Source organism: Pogoniulus pusillus, chromosome 14 (genome assembly GCF_015220805.1).
Source record: "Pogoniulus pusillus isolate bPogPus1 chromosome 14, bPogPus1.pri, whole genome shotgun sequence".
Taxonomy (NCBI): Eukaryota; Metazoa; Chordata; class Aves; order Piciformes; family Lybiidae; genus Pogoniulus; species Pogoniulus pusillus.
Window position 1 is genome coordinate 2,097,501 of NC_087277.1, and position 19,737 is coordinate 2,117,237.

At 43.2% G+C, this 19,737-nt stretch overlaps 1 protein-coding gene across 50 annotated transcripts in view; it reads left to right on the forward strand.

The window, feature by feature from the left end:
* RIMS2 (regulating synaptic membrane exocytosis 2) overlaps positions 1–19,737 on the forward strand; it is a 493,599-nt gene that overhangs the window by 313,085 nt on the left and 160,777 nt on the right. For 29 of the 50 annotated variants that reach the window (XM_064154112.1, XM_064154113.1, XM_064154074.1 and 26 more), the window contains 2 exons: positions 4,166–4,282; positions 16,209–16,274. The exons of 1 other annotated variant lie outside the window; for it this stretch is intronic. In XM_064154112.1, the coding sequence (XP_064010182.1) occupies positions 4,166–4,282; positions 16,209–16,274 (183 nt within the window). The remainder of the gene's footprint in view (positions 1–4,165; positions 4,283–16,208; positions 16,275–19,737) is intronic. 20 more of the 50 variants (XM_064154115.1, XM_064154116.1, XM_064154114.1 and 17 more) reach the window with 2 other exon arrangements.

The following is a 19,737-nucleotide window of genomic DNA, read 5'->3' on the forward strand; positions in this document are numbered from 1 at the left end:
AGAGGAAGCAGAAGGACAGATGTAAAGAATGAAGCCTACTTTCCAGCATTTTTTATTGCTATGTGTAGGTAGGTTTCCAGCTGATGAAATTCAGTTGGAATAAAAGGGGAAGTTGTTTGCCCCATGGTGTTGAGGAGGAAGTAGTTTGCTGCCCCATAGTGTTGAGGGGGAAGTTGTTTACCCCATAGTGTTGAAGGGGAAGTTGTTTGTCCCATGGTGTTGAAGGGGAAGGTTTTGCCCCATAGTATTGAGGGGGAAGTTGTTTGCCCCATGGTGTTGAGGAGGAAGTAGTTTGCTGCCCCATAGTGTTGAGGGGGAAGTTGTTTACCCCATAGTGTTGGAGGGGAAGTTGTTTGTGCCATGGTGTTGAAGGGGAAGGTTTTGCCCCATAGTATTGAGGGGGAAGTTGTTTGCCACATGGTGTTGAGGAGGAAGTAGTTTGCTGCCCCATGGTGTTGAGGGGGAAGTTGTTTGCCCCATGGTGTTGAAGGGGAAGTTGTTTGCCCCATAATGTTTTAGCATCCCATTAGGTGCTTATATCCATCCCTTTCTCCTGCAGCCATTCTGATTCTCTTGTCTTCTGCTTTTCTTTCTATTACCTTTCTTCTTTTTGTTGGCTTAAGACTCTCTTGACATTGCAATTTTCTTACTTCTCTGTTTGCTTGCCATTTCCTCCAGCAGATGCAGACTAAATTAGGATCCCAAATGACACCATATGATTTGCAGGCAGAAACTTTCAAGCTGCCACTTGAAATCTAACCCCCCATGTAAATACAGCCTGACTTTAAATGATGCATAAGCAGTAGACACAGAGCAGCCTATTCTGATTTCTTCTGTACTGATTTCAGCCTAAGTAATTGCCCATGCTAAATCTCTTGGGGTTATTTGTCTTGGATATAGGCATAACTGTGAGCAAAATCTGTGTGTGTGTGGATCTTTGTGGTTTCATGTCTGCATTTTGGGCAGAATTTTCACCCAGGCTGTCTAAGCCCACTGAAAAACTTCATTTTCATTTTCTGGTAGCTTTGCATTTTTTTTCCCATGTATGGTTTCAAGCTTACAAAGAAAAAAAACCATTCAGCTCACAATCAAATGCATCATTTCTGTAAGGTTTCCATGCTCACACACCAAATCCTTTCTTTGAGGACTCATCAAACTCAGAGAATGGGATTACCAGTACTGGAGAGTTTGCAGAAAAGAATCCTTGGGTTACAGAAATGTCTTTTGGGGTTGGTTTTTTATTCCATTCTACTGAAAATCCAGGTGTAGCTGGCAAAGCTGTAAGCAGCATCAATCACCTGCACACCATCTTGTCTGAGTTTGCTGGGCATCTGCAACTGCAGACACATTCCAATTGCAGCAAGCATGTGGCGTGCCCTGGGATCTCCCAGCTAGTGACTGATGCCTCTAAGGCAGGAGATTTTTGGGCCACAGGAGTGCAAGCTGCTGTTTAATCTTAGAAGCCCTTTTTCAGTCCTCAGTCTTTCCACTGGATTTTGGTAATAGACTCCATGAGAGCCACCTCGCATAGTAGCTGTTGGTACTGCTCCTGTCATGTTTTCAGCTAATATACTGTGGTGCTTTGGGAGTTACTTCCCCTCCCCCCCTCCCCCAGTAAATGTACTCAGACCAGACTCAGCTGGCTGGAAGTTAAGGAATGAAGCTTTGTATTCACAGCTTAGCACAAGATACAAGCAGATAGTTACAATGTGTTACAGGTATTTACAGCTATAGACAGCAACAGACAAGTTAAAGGTAATACAGAAACACAGCAGCCCTCCCAGGAAGCAGAGTCCCCAGGAAGGCTCCCAACCACCCTTCCTTCTTCTTTCCACCCCTCTACCTTATCCCAAAGTCTGCCTTGCGTGCAAAGTGAGGTTGGAGGATTGGCACAGGAGGTTTAAAGCAGAATATTTACAGCAAGATACAGTTACATACAAGTTAAATACAGAAACACAATACTCCTCCCAGAAATCTGAGTCCCAGGGGGGGCTCCCAACCACCCTTCCACCTTCTTTCCACCCTTCTACCTTATCCCAGAGCCTGCCTTATGTGCAAGGTTTGCTGAGAGGATCAGCAAGGGGGGTTAGGAGCAGAATGCTTAGCTGGGTTACACAGATCCAGGCAGAGCAGCAGAAGCCCAGGGAGATAACACAGGCATTGAACTCCAACAGATAGAAAATGTCTTATTTATGTTTGTGTCCTTGCTTTTATCCATCTCAGCAAGCCTATGAGTGAAGTAGCCACCACCATTGTTTCCTTTTCACAGCCTATCAGCTATTTTTTCTCATTACAATATTCCAGTTAGCCTCAAATCAACACATCTCTTCAGTGGGCTGTTCTCCTCATAGACAAGAATGGAGTTTAGGCTGTGGCAGACACTGGATGACATTGATTAGCTGCTTCTATAACTATGTGCTTGAAAAAGCAGCATGAAGATGGCTATGGGAGGTGGATAGGCTGACCTGATGTGGTGAACCTAGTAGGATGCTCATTATTCTCTACCATCACTACCTTTACCATCTATGAAGAGAGAGTGATTTGCTATTGGGATGGGCTGCCCATGGAGGTGCAGCATCTTCACAGCACATAAGTGCAGAAACAAACATCTGCCTGGCAGCAGCAGTGGAAGGCACACATGCAGGTTCACACTAACCAAGAACTGGCAAGTGACAAGGGGTGAGGATGGCAAGTATCAAAGGACTGAGAAAGTGGCAAGGCAGGACCTGATCTGAGTGGTATAAAAATGTGAAAAAGAGCCCACATCAGGGAATACTGCAGGAAAGGACAGGAGGAAGAAGAATTTGTTGGTATCCAATCTTATTTCTATTACTATCCAACAACTTTCACAACTAACTCTTGTCTTCCTATCTTCCCCTTGTTGTGGGTTCATTCTAAAGACCAGGAAATGAGAAGTAAATGTGTAGCAGTAAGTGTTAATGGTTAAACTGAGTAAAGCAGCCAGCAGGCAAAGCTTTGGTCTCAAACTGTACAGAACTGTGAAAGTGATTGGTGCTTCTTAACAACACCTGCACTGTGTTCCACTTCTACCCAACTAAACAGTTCTTGGTCAGACACCCCTTAACAACACCTGCACTGTGTTCCACTTCTACCCAACTAAACAGTTCTTGGTCAGACTCCCCTTAACAACACCTGCACTGTGTTCCACTTCTACCCAACTAAACAGTTCTTGGTCAGACTCCACTTAACAACACCTGCACAGTGTTCCACTTCTACCCAACTAAACAGTTCTTGGTCAGACTCCCCTTAACAACACCTGCACTGTGTTCCACTTCTACCCAACTAAACAGTTCTTGGTCAGACTCCCCTTAACAACACCTGCACTGTGTTCCACTTCTACCCAACTAAACAGTTCTTGTTCAGACTCCCCTTAACAACACCTGCACTGTGTTCCACTTCTACCCAACTAAACAGTTCTTGTTCAGACTCCCCTTAACAACACTTGCACTCTGTGTTCCACTTCTACCCAACTAAACAGTTCTTGGTCAGACTCCCCTTAACAACACCTGCACTGTGTTCCACTTCTACCCAACTAAACAGTTCTTGGTCAGCCTCCCCTTAACAACACCTGCACTGTGTGTTCCACTTCTACCTAACTTAACAGTTCTTGGTCAGACTCCCCTTAACAACACCTGCACTCTGTGTTCCCCTTCTGCCTAACTAAACAGTTCTTGGTCAGATTCTCTGCCAATGAGGTTACAAAATAAGCTTTCCAGGGCAAATTAAGCATCTCTTGTTTAATTCAGATGACAGCAACATGCACTCCACCACAACAGGTAGAAGTCCTCATCATTTCTTGCTCCAGTTTAGATCTTTGTAGTACAGTCTGGAATGAGTTATTTTGTCTAAACTTGACCCTTCTTAATTGAAGGACAAAGGAAAACAATACCTTCTTCTTTCCAGAGCAAACAAACTTTGAAACAAAGGAGAAAAGCCCTGTCCCCAGCCTGGACTTAGCACCTTTTCCTATAGGAGAATATTTTTTAACCATGGGAGTTAAAATTATGTGAGAGCAAAAGCAGCCAAAAGATAGGCCAGCTAATACATCTCCTTACCACCATGTTTGCTAATAATTGTAGAGACCAATGAGAGGATGTGGGCCAGGCACACCCAGAACTCAGAATCTGATATCTTTTATCCCTAGTCGGAATGTGGATCAGGGACCACGAGGGACTCGATCTACTGCAGCGCATTACAATACCCTGAACCGAATGGATAGACACCGAGTTGTAGATGACCACTACTCCCCGGACAGAGAGAGGTAAATATCTGACTGGAAAGCAGCCAGGAAGAAAGAGACCTGGGGGTACTGATAGATAGTAGGCTGAAGGTGAGCCAGCAGTGTGCCCAGGTGGCCAAGAGAGCCAATGGCATCCTGGCCTGGCTCAGGAGCAGTGTGGCCAGTAGGACAAGGGAGGTTCTCGTGCCCCTGTGCTCAGCACTGCTCAGGCCACCCCTTGAGTGCTGTGTCCAGTTCTGGGCCCCTCAATTCAAGAGAGATGTTGAGGTGCTGGAAGGTGTCCAGAGAAGGGTGACAAAGCTGGAGAGGGGCCTGGAGCATAAACCCTATGAGGAGAGGCTGAGGGAGCTGGGCTTGTTTAGCCTGGAGAAGAGGAGGCTCAGGGGTGATCTTATTACTGTCTACAACTACCTGAAGGGACATTGTAGCCAAGTGGGGGGTGGCCTCTTCTCCCAGGCAACCAGCAATAGAACAAGGGGACACAGTCTCAAGTTGTGCCAGGTGAAATATAGGCTGGATGTTAGGAGGAAGTTGTTGTCAGAGAGAGTGATTGGCATTGGAATGGGCTGCCCAGGGAGGTGGTGTAGTGGCTGTGCCTGGAGGTGTTGAAGCCAAGCCTGGCTGGGGCACTTAGTGCCATGGTCTGGTTGGTTGGGCAGGGCTGGGTGCTAGGTTGGACTGGATGATTTTGGAGGTCTCTTCCAACCTGGTGTATTCTATGATTCTATGACTAGAATTAGAATCAGCTGCAGCCTACACATCAACTTGAATTACTCAACTTGATAGCTTAACTTGGTAGCAGAGCAAATAGCAGGCTGACTGATCTAACCCCCCAGATGAGAGTTTCCCTCCTCGTTTATCCACTGGCTGCATTAAAATACATTAACCAATGGACAGGGCACATGAGGCTGACAAAACTGTCAAGCCCTCACAGGCATCTTTGCCAAGAGGGAGTCAGAGGAATTGTGCAGTAGGAAAGACACATAACTGAGTTGTCCTTTTTGATAGAAATGATTTCTTAGAGTATCAGAGCAAATTCTTTGTTGTTGAATAAGGAGATGTAAAAGTGGATCAATTCCACTCAGTAGAAATGTTCCCACTGGATACAGAGCATAACAGAAGGTTATTCTAGCACTCTGTTTGTCTTATAGCAACTTTATGAGCCATTTTTGTTGGGGGGGGGGAATTATTGCAGCAATAAGTGTTAGAATGAAATCAGAGTCTTTGTGTTTAGAAGCCTCTCTTACTGTGCCTAATGTTTTGCCTAATGGAACTTCCCAATGAGTGAGCAGAGCTGGAGCAACCTCTATGAATTTTAATGATGTAAAAAGAAGAATTGCAGGCAATAGTTGGCTAAATTAGTTAATTTTGCTGAATAAATTGTTGTGGTAGTGCCTTTGTGATATTAAAAAGAGAGGGAAAAGAAAAAAGGAAAAGATAAAGTCCTTCCCATTTCTCATGTTAGAGTAATCAGGTTACAAAAAGCATTTATCAACTCTGATTTCAATAACCACAGTGTATGAAGATGCTCAGGAGGCTGCAGCAGCTCTGCTCTGAGGACAGGCTGAGAGAGTTGGGGCTCTTCAGTCTGGAGAAGAGAAGGATTTGAGGAGACCTTGGAGTGGCCTTCCAGTATCTGAAGGAGTCCTACAGGAAGGCTGGGGAGGGACTATTGACAAGGTCTTGTAATGGCAGGATGAGGAGGAATGGGTTTGAACTGGCAGAGGGGAGACTGAAACTGGATGTTAGGAAGAAGTTCTTTACCATGAGGGTGGTGAGGCACTGGAATGGGTTGCCCAGGGAGGTTGTGGAGCACAGAATCAGCCAATGTGATCAAAGATTGGCTGATTCTGTGCTCCACAACCTCCCTGGAGGTGTTCAAAGCTAGGCTGGATGAGGCCTTGAGCAACCTGCTCTAGTGGGAGGTGTCCCTGCCTATGGCAGGGAGTTGGAGCTGGATGATCCTTGAGGTCCCTTCCAACCTAAGCCATTCTATCATTCCTTTCAGCTGTTTTTCTCCTTTCAGATTTTACCATTAAGAGTATATTGCACTCCCTGTTTATTTTATGCCTACAGCTAAAACTGCAAGTGAGAAACATCCAGGAAGATTGCACCAGCAGGGATTCTTATAAGCCTGTTCTATACTTTCTGTTGACACATTCTGGTTTCAGTCACTTATAATGTTGCTATTGCAATTTCCTCTCCCAGGGCTCCCACTCATGAGCCCTAATGGATTTAACTGCTGAAGGGATTGCAGTCCAGGCACGCTGCCATGCATTAGCCTTCCAGTAAGGATGGCAGAAAGGAGAGAGTGTTTTCTCCTTAGCTGCTGTTATTTACAGTGAGTGCATTAGTGAAATCGCTGCTAAATTGCACAATTATCTGCATTACCAACCCGGTGCCTCCATGTGCCTGCTGAAGGATGGTAAGCACCAACAGAGGGGTGGAGGAGGAAGGTGGCAAGATAAAAACGTAGCTGCATCTGTCAGAGCTCATGAGTCACAACCTTTGAGCTGAATTTAAAGAAAACAAAACCAAAACCACCACTCCCCCCCCCGCCCAGAAAAAAACAAACAATCAGCTGATAGATACACTCCTCAAAATCAAATGCACTTACAAAGTGCCTATGTGAAAAATAATGCAGGTCTGATTAAAAACCACTTCATTCTTATGCACTTTGGAGTAAGTGAAGCACATCATGGGGAGCACTGCAATAATGTACTGGTTTTCCTAGAATCATAGAATCAAACAGCTTGGAAGAGACCTCCAAGATCATCCAGCCCAACCTAGCACCCAGCCCTATGCAGTCATCTAGACCATGGCACTGAGTGCCTCATCCAGTCTTTGCTTGAACACCTCCAGGGATGGAGACTCCACCACCTCCCTGGGCAGCCCATTCCAATGCCAATCACTCTCTCTGACAACAACTTCCTCCTAACACCCAGCCTAGACCTGCCCTGGCACAGCTTGAGACTGTGTCCCCTGCTTCTGTTGCTGGTTGCCTGGGAGAAGAGACCAACCCCACCTGGCTACAGCCTCCCTTCAGGTAGTTGTAGACAGCAATGAGCTCTGCCCTGAGCCTCCTCTTCTCCAGGCTGCACACCCCCAGCTCCCTCAGCCTCTCCTGGTAGGGTTTGTGTTCCAGGCCCTCACCAGCTTCATTGCCCTTCTCTGGACACTTGATTGAGTGTCAGTTCCCAGACTCTCTGCTGATAATTGATATCAGTTCACAGCCAGAGCCTTTGAACTCTCAATTGCAACCTGTTGGAACATACCTAGGATTTGATCTCTCTAAAGTGATAAGCAGGACTAGGATTCTGCACACTTCATGTGACAAAAAGCATCTGTGCCACTTGATGTTTATACCTAAAAATAAAATCAAATCCCTTCTCTCCTTCAAGAGAGCCCTGAACTGTGAAACAAAACTGCTCTGTTCATCTTGCCTGTGTAGTGTAGCAGGCAAAATGATTTCCCCAGCATTTTGCTCTGGAATGGCATTTGCCTTTTTCTGGAGCTTGTCTTCACCTTTCATGCAGTTCTTTAGGTGTGATTTTCCAGGTGTATCTGAAGCAACATGGAAAACCTTCTGTCACTGAGCACAGGAACTCCTCCTTGGTTGAGATGAGAATTTAAGCTTTTAGAGCCATATCACTGGGCTCTCCTGCACACAGCAGCTAGCTCTAGTAGTTTACCACCATTGGAAAGTATAATCTGCTAATAGAGAGAGTAGCACAGCTTGGCCTTGAAGCCACATGGGTTTATTAGTTATAGCCTCCCCTTCCCTTCACCAGTTCTGCACTCAGCCTTGCAGTCCTGCCTTGCTATCAGCTTTTACTCTCTTCCTTCCCCCAATACTTACCCTGAATTTCCTGTGTCAGCCCTCTCTCTCTTTTCCTTTCTACCTCTTTTAATGCCTCTTTTCTGCTTATATTTCCAAGTAATTGACCCAAAGATCAATCTCTTTCTTACTCTGCAGTCTCATTAAGACAATTCTCTATTTTTTGTTTGTTTGTTTGTTTTTACCTTCCAGAATTTTCAGCAAATTGTAACTTGAAAAGTTTGGGACCATTTGAAAAGTTTGGGACCATTTACTTCTTTACTGTCAGGGTCACAGAGCACTGGCACAGGCTGCCCAGAGAGGCTGTGGGGTCTCCTTCTCTGGAGACTTTGAAGGCCTGTCTGGATGTGTTCCTGTGTGATCTGTGTTAGTATTGTCCTGCTCTGGCAGGGGAGTTGGACTGGATGATCTCCTTGGGTCCCTTCCAACCCCTAACATCCTGTGAGCCTGAGATTTGATTAAAGGCAAACACATAGCAAATTAAAAAGAAGTATATATTTATTTCTAACAACCTTAATAATTTCATACTTGTCACATTTGATTTCCCTTCTCTATTCAAAAAGTGTGAAAGAGTGTGAGTAAAAATGGGCAATAGTAGTGTTGCCCATTACACTTGAATTACAATCACAGCAACCCCAAGCAGCGCTGCAGGCTGGGGACAGAGTGGCTGAGAGCAGCCAGGAAGAAAGGGACCTGGGGGTAGTGGTGGATAGTAGGCTGAAGATGAGGCAGCAGTGTGCCCAGGTGGCCAAGAGAGCCAATGGCATCCTGGGCTGGCTCAGGAGCAGCGTGGGCAGCAGGACAAGGGAGGTTCTTGTGCCCCTGTGCTCAGCACTGCTCAGGCCACACCTTGAGTGCTGTGTCCAGTTCTGGGCTCCTCCATTGCAGAGAGATGTTGAGATGCTGGAAGGTGTTTGGAGAAGGGCAGCAAGGCTGGGGAGGGGCCTGGAGCACAGCCCTGTGAGGAGAGGCTGAGGGAGCTGGGGGTGTGCAGCCTGCAGCAGAGAAGGCTCAGGGCAGAGCTCATTGCTGTCTACAACTACCTGAAGGGAGGCTGCAGCCAGGTGGGGTTGGGCTCTGCTGCCAGGCAAGCAGCAGCAACACAAGGGGACACAGTCTGCAGTTGTGCCAGGGCAGGTCTAGGCTGGCTGTGAGGAGGAAGTTGTTGTCAGAGAGAGTGATTGGCATTGGAATGGGCTGCCCAGGGAGGTGGTGGAGACTCTGTGGCTGGAGGTGTTGAAGCCAAGCCTGGCTGGGGCACTTAGTGCCATGGTCTGGTTGCTTGGCCAGGGCTGGGTGCTAGGTTGGACTGGCTGAGCTTGGAGCTCTCTTCCAACCTGCTTGATTCTATGATTCTGTGATTTGTTGCTTTAAGATAAAATTATGATTATTTTTGTTTTGAAATACATAAATTTGGGTTTGTTTTTTTTTGCCTCATTGTTGCTTTTTTTGGCTTATTTGTTGATTTAAGATAGCATCAAAATACAGATTTATAATAATGATATTAATAATAATGTTATTATTATTACTATTATTAAATGAATGGGTTTTTTTTATTCCTTATTGCTGCTCTTTTTGGCTTATTTGTTGCTTTAAGATAGCAGCAAAATACAGATTAAAATTATTATTATTATTATTATTATTATTATTATTATTATTATTATTATTATTAAATGAATGGATTTTTTTATTCCCTATTGCTGCTCTTTTGGCCTTATTTGTTGCTTTAAGATAGTTACAAAATGCAGGTGGTTAATAGTAATAATAATAATAATAATGTTATATAATTATTCTATGATTTGTTGCTTTAAGATAAAATTATGATTATTTTGCTTTTGAAATACATAAAGTTGTTTCTTTTTGCCTCATTGATGCATTTTTTGGCTTATTTGTTGCTTGAAGATAGCTACAAAATGCAGATAATAATAGTGTTATGATTATTACTATCATTAAATGAATGGAATTTTTTATTCCTTGTTGCTGCTCTTTTGGGCTTATTTATTGCTTTAAGATAGCTACAAAACAAAGATCTTTTTAAAAGCTATGATTGTTTTGGTTTTGAAATGCACAAATTTGGTTTTGCCTTCTCTTCTTTGTTTTTGCCTTCTCTTCTTTGATTTTTGCCTTCTTTGTTTTTGCCTTCTCTTCTTTGTTTTTGCCTTCTCTTCTTTGTTTTTTCCCTCTCTTCTTTGTTTTTTGCCTTCTCTTCTTTGTTTTTGCCTTCTCTTCTTTGTTTTTGCCTTCTCTTCTTTGTTTTTGCCTTCTCTTCTTTGTTTTTTGCCTTCTCTTCTTTGTTTTTGCCTTCTCTTCTTTGTTTTTGCCTTCTCTTCTTTGTTTTTGCCTTCTCTTCTTTGTTTTTGCCTTCTCTTCTTTGTTTTTGCCTTCTCTTCTTTGTTTTTGCCTTCTCTTCTTTGTTTTTGCCTTCTCTTCTTTGATTTTTGCCTTCTCTTCTTTGATTTTTGCCTTCTCTTCTTTGTTTTTGCCTCCTCTTCTTTGTTTTTGCCTTCTCTTCTTTGATTTTTGCCTTCTCTTCATTGTTTTTTGCCTTCTCTTCTTTGTTTTTTGCCTTCTCTTCATTGTTTTTGCCTTCTCTTCTTTGGTTTTGCCTTCTCTTCTTTGGTTTTGCCTTCTCTTCTTTGATTTTTGCCTTCTCTTCATTGTTTTTGCCTTCTCTTCTTTGGTTTTGCCTTCTCTTCTTTGTTTTTTGCCTTCTCTTCTTTGGTTTTTGCCTTCTCTTCTTTGTTTTTGCCTCTCTTCTGTGTTTTTGCCTTCTCTTCTTTGTTTTTTGCCTTCTCTTCTTTAGTTTTGCCTTCTCTTCTTTGGGTTTTGCCTTCTTTTCTTTGATTTTTGCCTTCTCTTCTTGTTTTTTTGCCTTCTCTTTGTTGTTTTTGCCTTCTCATATTTGTTTTTTTGTCTTCTTATTTGTTTTTTTGCCTTCTCTTCTTCGGTTTTGCCTTCCAGGCATTATATAACCAGGCTGTGATCTAAGTTATTTTTTTAATCACAGTAGGATAAATAGTATAGACTCACAAATGGGCAAGGTCTGGAGCTACCTCTCTGAGGACAGACTTCCCAATGCCTTTTAGACAGCCTAGGTAAAGCTCTGCCAAAATTAATCCTCATGCTGAAGTTACCACTGCCTTCAAGCAAGGGAAGAGGCAAGCTGGCTTCTGAGGATTGCTTTCAGAGAGACGTTTATAAATGCTTCCATCCTAACTGGAATGTAGAAAGTCCCAAATTTTAGCTACCCATTTGTCTGTAGTTCCCACTGGCTTCTCATAAAACATCTGTGACTCATCTAGGTGACTTCAGACTTGCAACTGAGAGCTTCTCGTGTCGATAGGAATTTCAGTGCTCTGTGCCATGCTTTTGTAGCTCCTGTCTTCTCAGGTTTTGGTGTTGTGTGCTGTGTGCCATTCCTTCTCCATCTCATTGTCTCACATTTGTGCTTTTCCCTTCTGCCATCTACTCAGTCATTATGTCACTTTACCTCGCTCCCGGTACGCCCAGGCCACCGCTCACCATTACAGAGATGCCAGGTATATGTTTTGTTCTCTGCGTGTGCTCTGCCTGCCTCTGTGCCCACCTCTGCTTGTCTGCAGTGATAGAAAGCTTAGAAGTGTTGAGTACATATGTCTGGATGCCTTCTTCTGTGACCTGAGCTAGATTGTATGATCCTGCTCTGCAGGAGGGTTGGACTCAAAGAGCTCTTTGGCTCCCTTCCAACCCCCGACATCTTGTGAGCTGTGATCTCTTTGTGTCCCTTCCAACTCTAGATATCCTGTGAGCTGTGATCTCTTTGGGTCCCTTCCAACTCTAGATATCCTGTGAGCCTGTGATCTCCTTGGGTCCCTTCCAACTCTAGATATCCTGTGAGCTGTGATCTCTTTGGGTCCCTTCCAACTCTAGATATCCTGTGAGCCTGTGATCTCTTTGGGTCCCTTCCAACTCTAGATATCCTGTGAGCCTGTGATCTCTTTGGGTCCCTTCCAACTCTAGATATCCTGTGAGCCTGTGATCTCTTTGAGTCCCTTCCAATCCCTGACATCCTGTGAGCCTGTGATCTCTTTGGGTCCTTTCCAATCCCTGACATCCTGTGAGCCTGTGATCTCTTTGGGTCCTTTCCAATCTCTGACATCCTGTGAGCCTGTGATCTCTTTGGGTCCTTTCCAATCTCTGACATCCTGTGAGCCTGTGATCTCTTTGGGTCCTTTCCAATCTCTGACATCCTGTGAGCCTGTGATCTCTTTGGGTCCCTTCCAATCCCTGACATCCTGTGAGCCTGTCATCTGTTTGGGTCCCTTCCAACCCCTGGGTGCCATGGTCTAGCCTTGAGCTCTATGGTAACAGGTTGGACTTGATGATCTATGAGGTCTCTTCCAACCTTGGTGATACTGTGATACTGTGATCTTTGGGTCCCTTCCAACCCCTGACATCCTGTGAGCCTGTGATCTCTTTGGGTCCCTTCCAAGCCCTGACATCTCTGGTCCTGTTAGCACCACCATGAGCTTCCTTTGTGTAGTGTGTAGACAAACACTGGGTAACTTTTCACAACTTGCACTTTTTAAATGAGATTTTAATGTGTTTCCAGAAGTTGCTAATGAAAATGATTTGAATCCACAAACACCTCCAAATGCTGCCATTTTCACACACAAAATGCATGGCTGTCTTAACCAAAGGACCCAGTAGTCCAAACTGGAGTGTGATGCCTCTCTTGTAGTCCCAGCTGCAGGCTAAGGCACCTTAACTTTCAAAAGCACTTTGCCAAAATCCACCTGAGTTTTGTCCCAGTGTTTGGTCGCTGACATGGCTGGCTTTTTGGTGTTGTTTCTGTCCTTCTGTCATCTCTTTGTTGCTGTTCATTGTGCTCACCCTTTCTGTTTTGGCAGCCAGGATCACCCAATGTATCCTCTGTTTTGCGAAGATGCAATCAGATTGCTTCGCTCCCGTAAGATGTGCCGTACCTATTCTGAGGGTGCTTACTATGATCTGGAGAGGTATATTTGATGTGGAGCATGTCAGTAGCACTGCCTCTTAGGCTCTGACAGTAGTGTTTGATTCCCAAGCTAAGAATATGGTGTGTGGTTTAAGTGGTAAAACACATACAGTGAGGATGCCGTTGATACTGTGAGTATGCGTACAAGGACAAGGGGCAGTGGGTGGAAGCTGAGGCATAGGAAGTTTCATGGAAACAGGAGGGATTTTTTCCCTGTGAGGGTGACAGAGCACTGGAACAGGCTGCCCAGAGGGGTTGTGGAGTCTCCTCCTCTGGAGAGATTAAAAATCTACCTGGACACATTCCTGTGTGATGTGGCCTAGGTGATGCTGCTCTGGCAGGAGGGTTGGACTGGATGAGCTTTTGAGGTCCCTTCCAGCTCCTGACATTGTCATCAAGGTGTTCAAGAAAGGACTGGATGAGGCATTTGGTACCATGGTCTAGATGACAGGATAGGACTGGGTGCTAGGTTGGACTGGATAAACTTGGAGGTCTCTTCCAGCCTGGTTGATTCTATGATCTAAAACTGATTACTCAAGACTATGGATAAATCCCAAGAGAAGCTGAATAGTTCCTATAGAATCAGTTTCATTAGGATATACGGATAGGAACAGAATCAGGCAGGGTTGGAAGGGACCACAAGCATCATCCAGTTCCAACCACTCTGCCACAGCCAAGGACACCTCACACTCAATCATACTGGCCACAGCCTCATCCAGCCTCACCTTAAACACCCCCAGGGATGAGGCTTCCACCACCTCCCTGAGCAACCTCTTCCAGGGTTTCACCACCCTTATGCTGAAGAACTTCCTCCTAGCATCCAGTCTGAATCTCTCCAATTCCAGCTTTGTTCCATTCCCCCCCAGTCCTATCACTCCCTGACAGCCTAAAGAGTCCCTCTACATGTAAATATCTTTATACAAACCTTATTTTTGCTGGAATTTTCCAAAGTGCTTCTAGTACTCATTATTCTCTTGGAAATGATGAGGAAAAGCCTATCCACTTCCAAGTACACAGAAAACAATCTCTCTGAAATGTGCTATTTTGCATGATTGAAAGACAGAGTGCAAAGGGGAGGTCTGAGCTTGTGTTGTAGATGTGTGTTATGCTTACTCTGTGATTTATGAGTCCCTGTGTGCAGTCACAGCCCCCTGTGCGACTGCAGAGCGTCAGAGCTGCTATTTATGTGTGAAATATATGGCAGAGACAGGTGAAGCCCATAATAATGTCTATGAAATAATTATAGTGGAAGTCTAGTGGCTTTTAAGAGAGGCAATAAGACATGCTGGTGCAGCACTGTGATGGTGATGCTCCCAGAAATACTGCAGGAAGGAATCTGTGTGGTTGTGCAGGAACTGGGCTATAAATCTGATAAAGCAGGAGCCCATAAAAAGGAAGTGCTTGGCAGGAGAGGCAATGCACAGCTTCCCACAGCAACAGCTCTTGAAGTATTAACTCCATGGCTACCTTCAGGGTGTGAGTTCTCCTGAGAACTTCATGAAGGTTTGCTCTGGATTTGGAGCAAACCATAGTTTTAGTAAGCCTAAAACTACTTCTAGATGCCTAAAACTACTTTTGGATGCCTAAAATCACTTTTGGATGCCTAAAGTTACTTTTGTATCCCTTAAACTGCTTCTGGATGCCTAAAACTACTTTTGGATGCCTAAAATTACTTTTGGATGCCTAAAGTTACTTTTGTATCCCTTAAACTGCTTTTGGGTGCCTAAAACTGCTTTTGGATGCCTAAAATTACTTTTGGATGCCTAAAGTTACTTTTGTATCCCTTAAACTGCTTTTGGGTGCCTAAAACTGCTTTTGGATGCCTAAAATTACTTTTGGGTGCCTAAAACAACTTTTGAGTGCCTAAAATTACTTTTGGGTGCCTAAAACAACTTTTGGATGCCTAAAAGTACTTTTGGGTGCCTAAAACTACTCTTGGATGCCTAAAATTACTTTTGGATGCCTAAAGTTACTTTTGTATCCCTTAAACTGCTTTTGGGTGCCTAAAACTGCTTTTGGATGCCTAAAATTACTTTTGGGTGCCTAAAACAACTTTTGAGTGCCTAAAATTACTTTTGGGTTCCTGAAAGTACTTTTGGATGCCTAAAACATCTCCAGGGATGGTGCCTCCTGGGGTCAGAAAGGGAAAGCCAACATGAAGTTGGCTCAGTGTTAAAACAGTATCCTGGGATTATGTGAGCCTGGGAATTGATCCTGGCTTCTGTGGTTCTCTAGAATCCAGGCTGCCTGTGGATGTTACAGGAGTCATCTTACCAGATGTGAAATATTCTGAGTATCTCATAGCCACTATTTTCCTATGATTCTATGAAACCAGAGTCCCCAGGAGGGGCTCCCAAACATCCTTCCACCTCCTTTCCACCCCTCTACCTTACCCCAGACTTTGCCTTACATGCAAGGTGAGTTTGGAGAATCAGCCAGGGTTAGGAAGCAGAAGGATTAGTTAGACAACAACTTAGGCAGAGAAAGGAGGCATGGCAAGAGCCAGAGAACAGCTCTGTTATCTGTGTTTATGTTCTTGTTTTTAACCCATCTCAGCAAGCCTATGAGTGCAGCAGCCATCACCATTGTTTCCTTTTCACAGCCTAGCATCTAATTCCTCTCACCAAAACATCCCAGCTGGGCTCAAACCAGCACAACATGCCACTTGTGGGGTTTTTTCCCCTTTGGAAGTCAATAAAAGCTGGGTTTGTGCACATTTTGTCCAGGCTATGAGGTTTGTTTCAGGGAGAATTTCTGTAGCTTTACTCGATGAAACCAAATTTTGCTGTTTTCTGATCTTTGTTTGACCACTCAGAAACTTTCTAGCACCTCTACCTCCTCTTTTTGTTGCATTTTCCCAGCTAGCCAAATGCAGCTTTCCCACTGATGTTAGCTTTTCATTCCTATGAAGCACACCTGCATCGCTCAAGGGGTCTTAATGAGCTGTTAATGGTTTCTGATTACCATTTGAAAGTAGCTGAGCAAAAGTGCTGAACTGTAGTTAAATGTTCTCTATGCTCATTGCTATCTTAATAGTACAGAGAGGGAAAGCGTCATGAAAGAAGCACCCTTTGAAATGTCTGAAATGTCTGTGCTGTTTATTCCATATTCAGGAGGACTAGGCAGGAGAGAAGAGTGCCTAATTCATATTATGACGACACAACCTATACTCCTGAAAGGTATTTTGCTTTTATATAGTAAAAATAGATATAAAGTTGAATAATTTCTCTTGCCTTGCCTTCTTTTCTTTTCTTTTCTTTTCTTTTCTTTTCTTTTCTTTTCTTTTCTTTTCTTTTCTTTTCTTTTCTTTTCTTTTCTTTTCTTTTCTTTTCTTTTCTTTTCTTTTCTTTTCTTTTCTTTTCTTTTCTTTTCTTTTCTCTTCTCTTCTCTTCTCTTCTCTTCTCTTCTCTTCTCTTCTCTTCTCTTCTCTTCTCTTCTCTTCTCTTCTCTTCTCTTCTCTTCTCTTCTCTTCTCTTCTCTTCTCTTCTCTTCTCTTCTCTTCTCTTCTCTTCTCTTCTCTTCTCTTCTCTTCTCTTCTCTTCTCTTCTCTTCTCTTCTCTTCTCTTCTCTTCTCTTCTCTTCTCTTCTCTTCTCTTCTCTTCTCTTCTCTTCTCTTCTCTTCTCTTCTCTTCTCTTCTCTTCTCTTCTCTTCTCTTCTCTTCTCTTCTCTTCTCTTCCTTTATTTCCCCCTTCTTTTCCCTTCCCCTTCTTTTCCCTTCCCCTTCTTTTCCCTTCCCCTTCTTTTCCCTTCCCCTTCTTTTCCCTTCCCCTTCTTTTCCCTTCCCCTTCTTTTCCCTTCCCCTTCTTTTCCCTTCCCCTTCTTTTCCCTTCCCCTTCTTTTCCCTTCCCCTTCTTTTCCCTTCCCCTTCTTTTCCCTTCCCCTTCTTTTCCCTTCCCCTTCTTTTCCCTTCCCCTTCTTTTCCCTTCCCCTTCTTTTCCCTTCCCCCTCCCCCCTCCCCTTCCCCCTTTCTCTTCCTTTCTCTTCCTTTCTCTTCCTTTCTCTTCCTTTCTCTTCCTTTCTCTTCCTTTCTCTTCCTTTCTCTTCCTTTCTCTTCCTTTCTCTTCCTTTCTCTTCCTTTCTCTTCCTTTCTCTTCCTTTCTCTTCCTTTCTCTTCCTTTCTCTTCCTTTCTCTTCCTTTCTCTTCCTTTCTCTTCCTTTCTCTTCCTTTCTCTTCCTTTCTCTTCCTTTCTCTTCCTTTCTCTTCCTTTCTCTTCCTTTCTCTTCCTTTCTCTTCCTTTCTCTTCCTTTCTCTTCCTTTCTCTTCCTTTCTCTTCCTTTCTCTTCCTTTCTCTTCCTTTCTCTTCCTTTCTCTTCCTTTCTCTTCCTTTCTCTTCCTTTCTCTTCCTTTCTCCCTTGAATTGTATTCTCAAATCTTTCACTTGGCTGATTGTGTTGAAAGTTGCACTGTGCAATACCTCTGTATAGACAGAAGCACTAATCTTCTTAAAGTACCTCACTTTCCATTAGCCCTCCATTAACCTGACTGGATCCTATTCCTTTTTTAAAACACATAATTCTTAACTTGCAAAGTTTTTATTCGTTATGTGTGGGAAACTGAGTAATACACAGGAGCTAGGTACAACTGAAGGTTCTTTTCCCCCACTTAATTCCAGTGTGTTTCTAATGGCTTTTTTTTTTTTCAGCTGCTATGAGCAATTGTAGGACAATTTAGAATCCCCCATTGCAATTCTTTTAATCACCAGAGCCACTTAAGAAGGTCCTCAGCTTTCAACATGTTCCTGCCTGCACTGGCTTAAAAGGTTGAATACTTCCAAATTGATTTCAGATGCTTGCTGTGCTGAGACCAAAAAGCATTATTGGTCCTCCTAAATTTTGCCAGGCCTGTTGTGTGTCACAGTGAACATAATGTAACTGAACTCTGCTATGTGTTGGGAGAACCTTTGGAGTGTCTCTGGAAATAGCTCTTTGATAACAGCATTTCATGATTAAAGAGTTAGGCAAGGTCCCAAAGAGTTAGGCAAAGGTCCCAAAGAGTTAGGCAAGGTCCCAAAGAGTTAGGCAAGGTCCCAAAGAGTTAGGCAAAGGTCCCAAAGAGTTAGGCAAGGTCCCAAAGAGTTAGGCAAAGGTCCCAAAGAGTTAGTCAAAGTTCCAAAGAGTTAGGCAAGGTCCCAAAGAGTTAGGCAAAGTTCCAAAGAGTTAGGCAAGGTCCCAAAGAGTTAGGCAAAGTCCCAAAGAGTTAGGCAAAGGTCCCAAAGAGTTAGTCAAAGTTCCAAAGAGTTAGGCAAGGTTCCAAAGAGTTAGGCAAGGTCCCAAAGAGTTAGGCAAGGTCCCAAAGAGTTAGTCAAGGTCCCAAAGAGTTAGGCAAAGTCCCAAAGAGTTAGGCAAGGTCCCAATCCAAGGAAATCTGAAAAACAAATAAGGAAGTTGATGTTCTTCTCCCTTTGTACAATGATCAAGTTGATGTTCTCCTACCTTCATACAATAAGCAAGTTGATGTTCTCCTACCTTCATACAATAAGCAAGTTGATGTTCTTCTCCCTTTGTACAATGATGTTCTTCTCCCTTTGTACAATGAGCAAGTTGATGTTCTTCTCCCTTTGTACAATGATGTTCTTCTCCCTTTGTACAATGAGCAAGTTGATGTTCTCCTACCTTCATACAACAAGCAAGTTGATGTTCTTCTCCCTGTGTACAACAATAGCTTTTGTATCTCTCTGCCTGTTTTTTCTGGGCAGTGTCTGTTTTTTGTCTGTGGTATGGCAGCAGGTAGAGCAGGGATTCTTTTTTTATCTGGGCTTTATTTGGTGGTTGTTAATAAGCACAGTTATACTTAGCAAAAAAACCAAACAACCCCAAAAGAATTACACTGCAATTTTAAACCCATCTTGGTGTGTTTATGGTGTCTCTACTAAAGTGTTTTTACAGAGGAATCCTCCTCTAATTTGCTGGCTGACAGGAGAAGCTGGCTTCAGTTTTAGGGATACAGATGATGGAGGAGAGTGTCAAGATAATACCTTGCATTCCCCAGCTGCACTTTAGTTTAGGCTGAACTAAATCTAAACCCAGTCTGAACTGAACTAAATCTAAACCCAATCTAAACTGATCTAAATCTAAACCCAATCTAAACTGAACTAAATCTAAACCCAATCTAAACTGAACTAAATCTAAACCCAATCTAAACTGAACTAAATCTAAACCCAATCTAAACTGAAGTAACTTTCATTCCAGTCATTAATCTGGCTGCAGAGAATGAAAACAAACAAACTACCCAAAACCCAACCAACCCCCCCCCTCCAGAACATTCCCCATATCATCAAATTTGATACAGAAGAAACAGGAGCAACTGAGTGATAATCTTGTACTCCAGACTGTCTTCCTTCAACATAATGGGCAGGAGATTTGGGGTTATTTGTGTATGTACTTAATATATTTGTGTATTTTTTAGGTATAATGAATATTATTGATCTCTTTTAATTAGATATTTCTCTATATACTGAATAGATTTATGTTTACATTATGTATTTTTATCTCTGTACCAAATAGGTTTATACATTTACATTATATATATATTTTTATCTATACCTTGGATAGATTTATACACTTATATATTTTTATATAGAGACTGAAGAGATTTATACATTTACATTCTATATTTTATATGTATCCTGGATAGATTTATA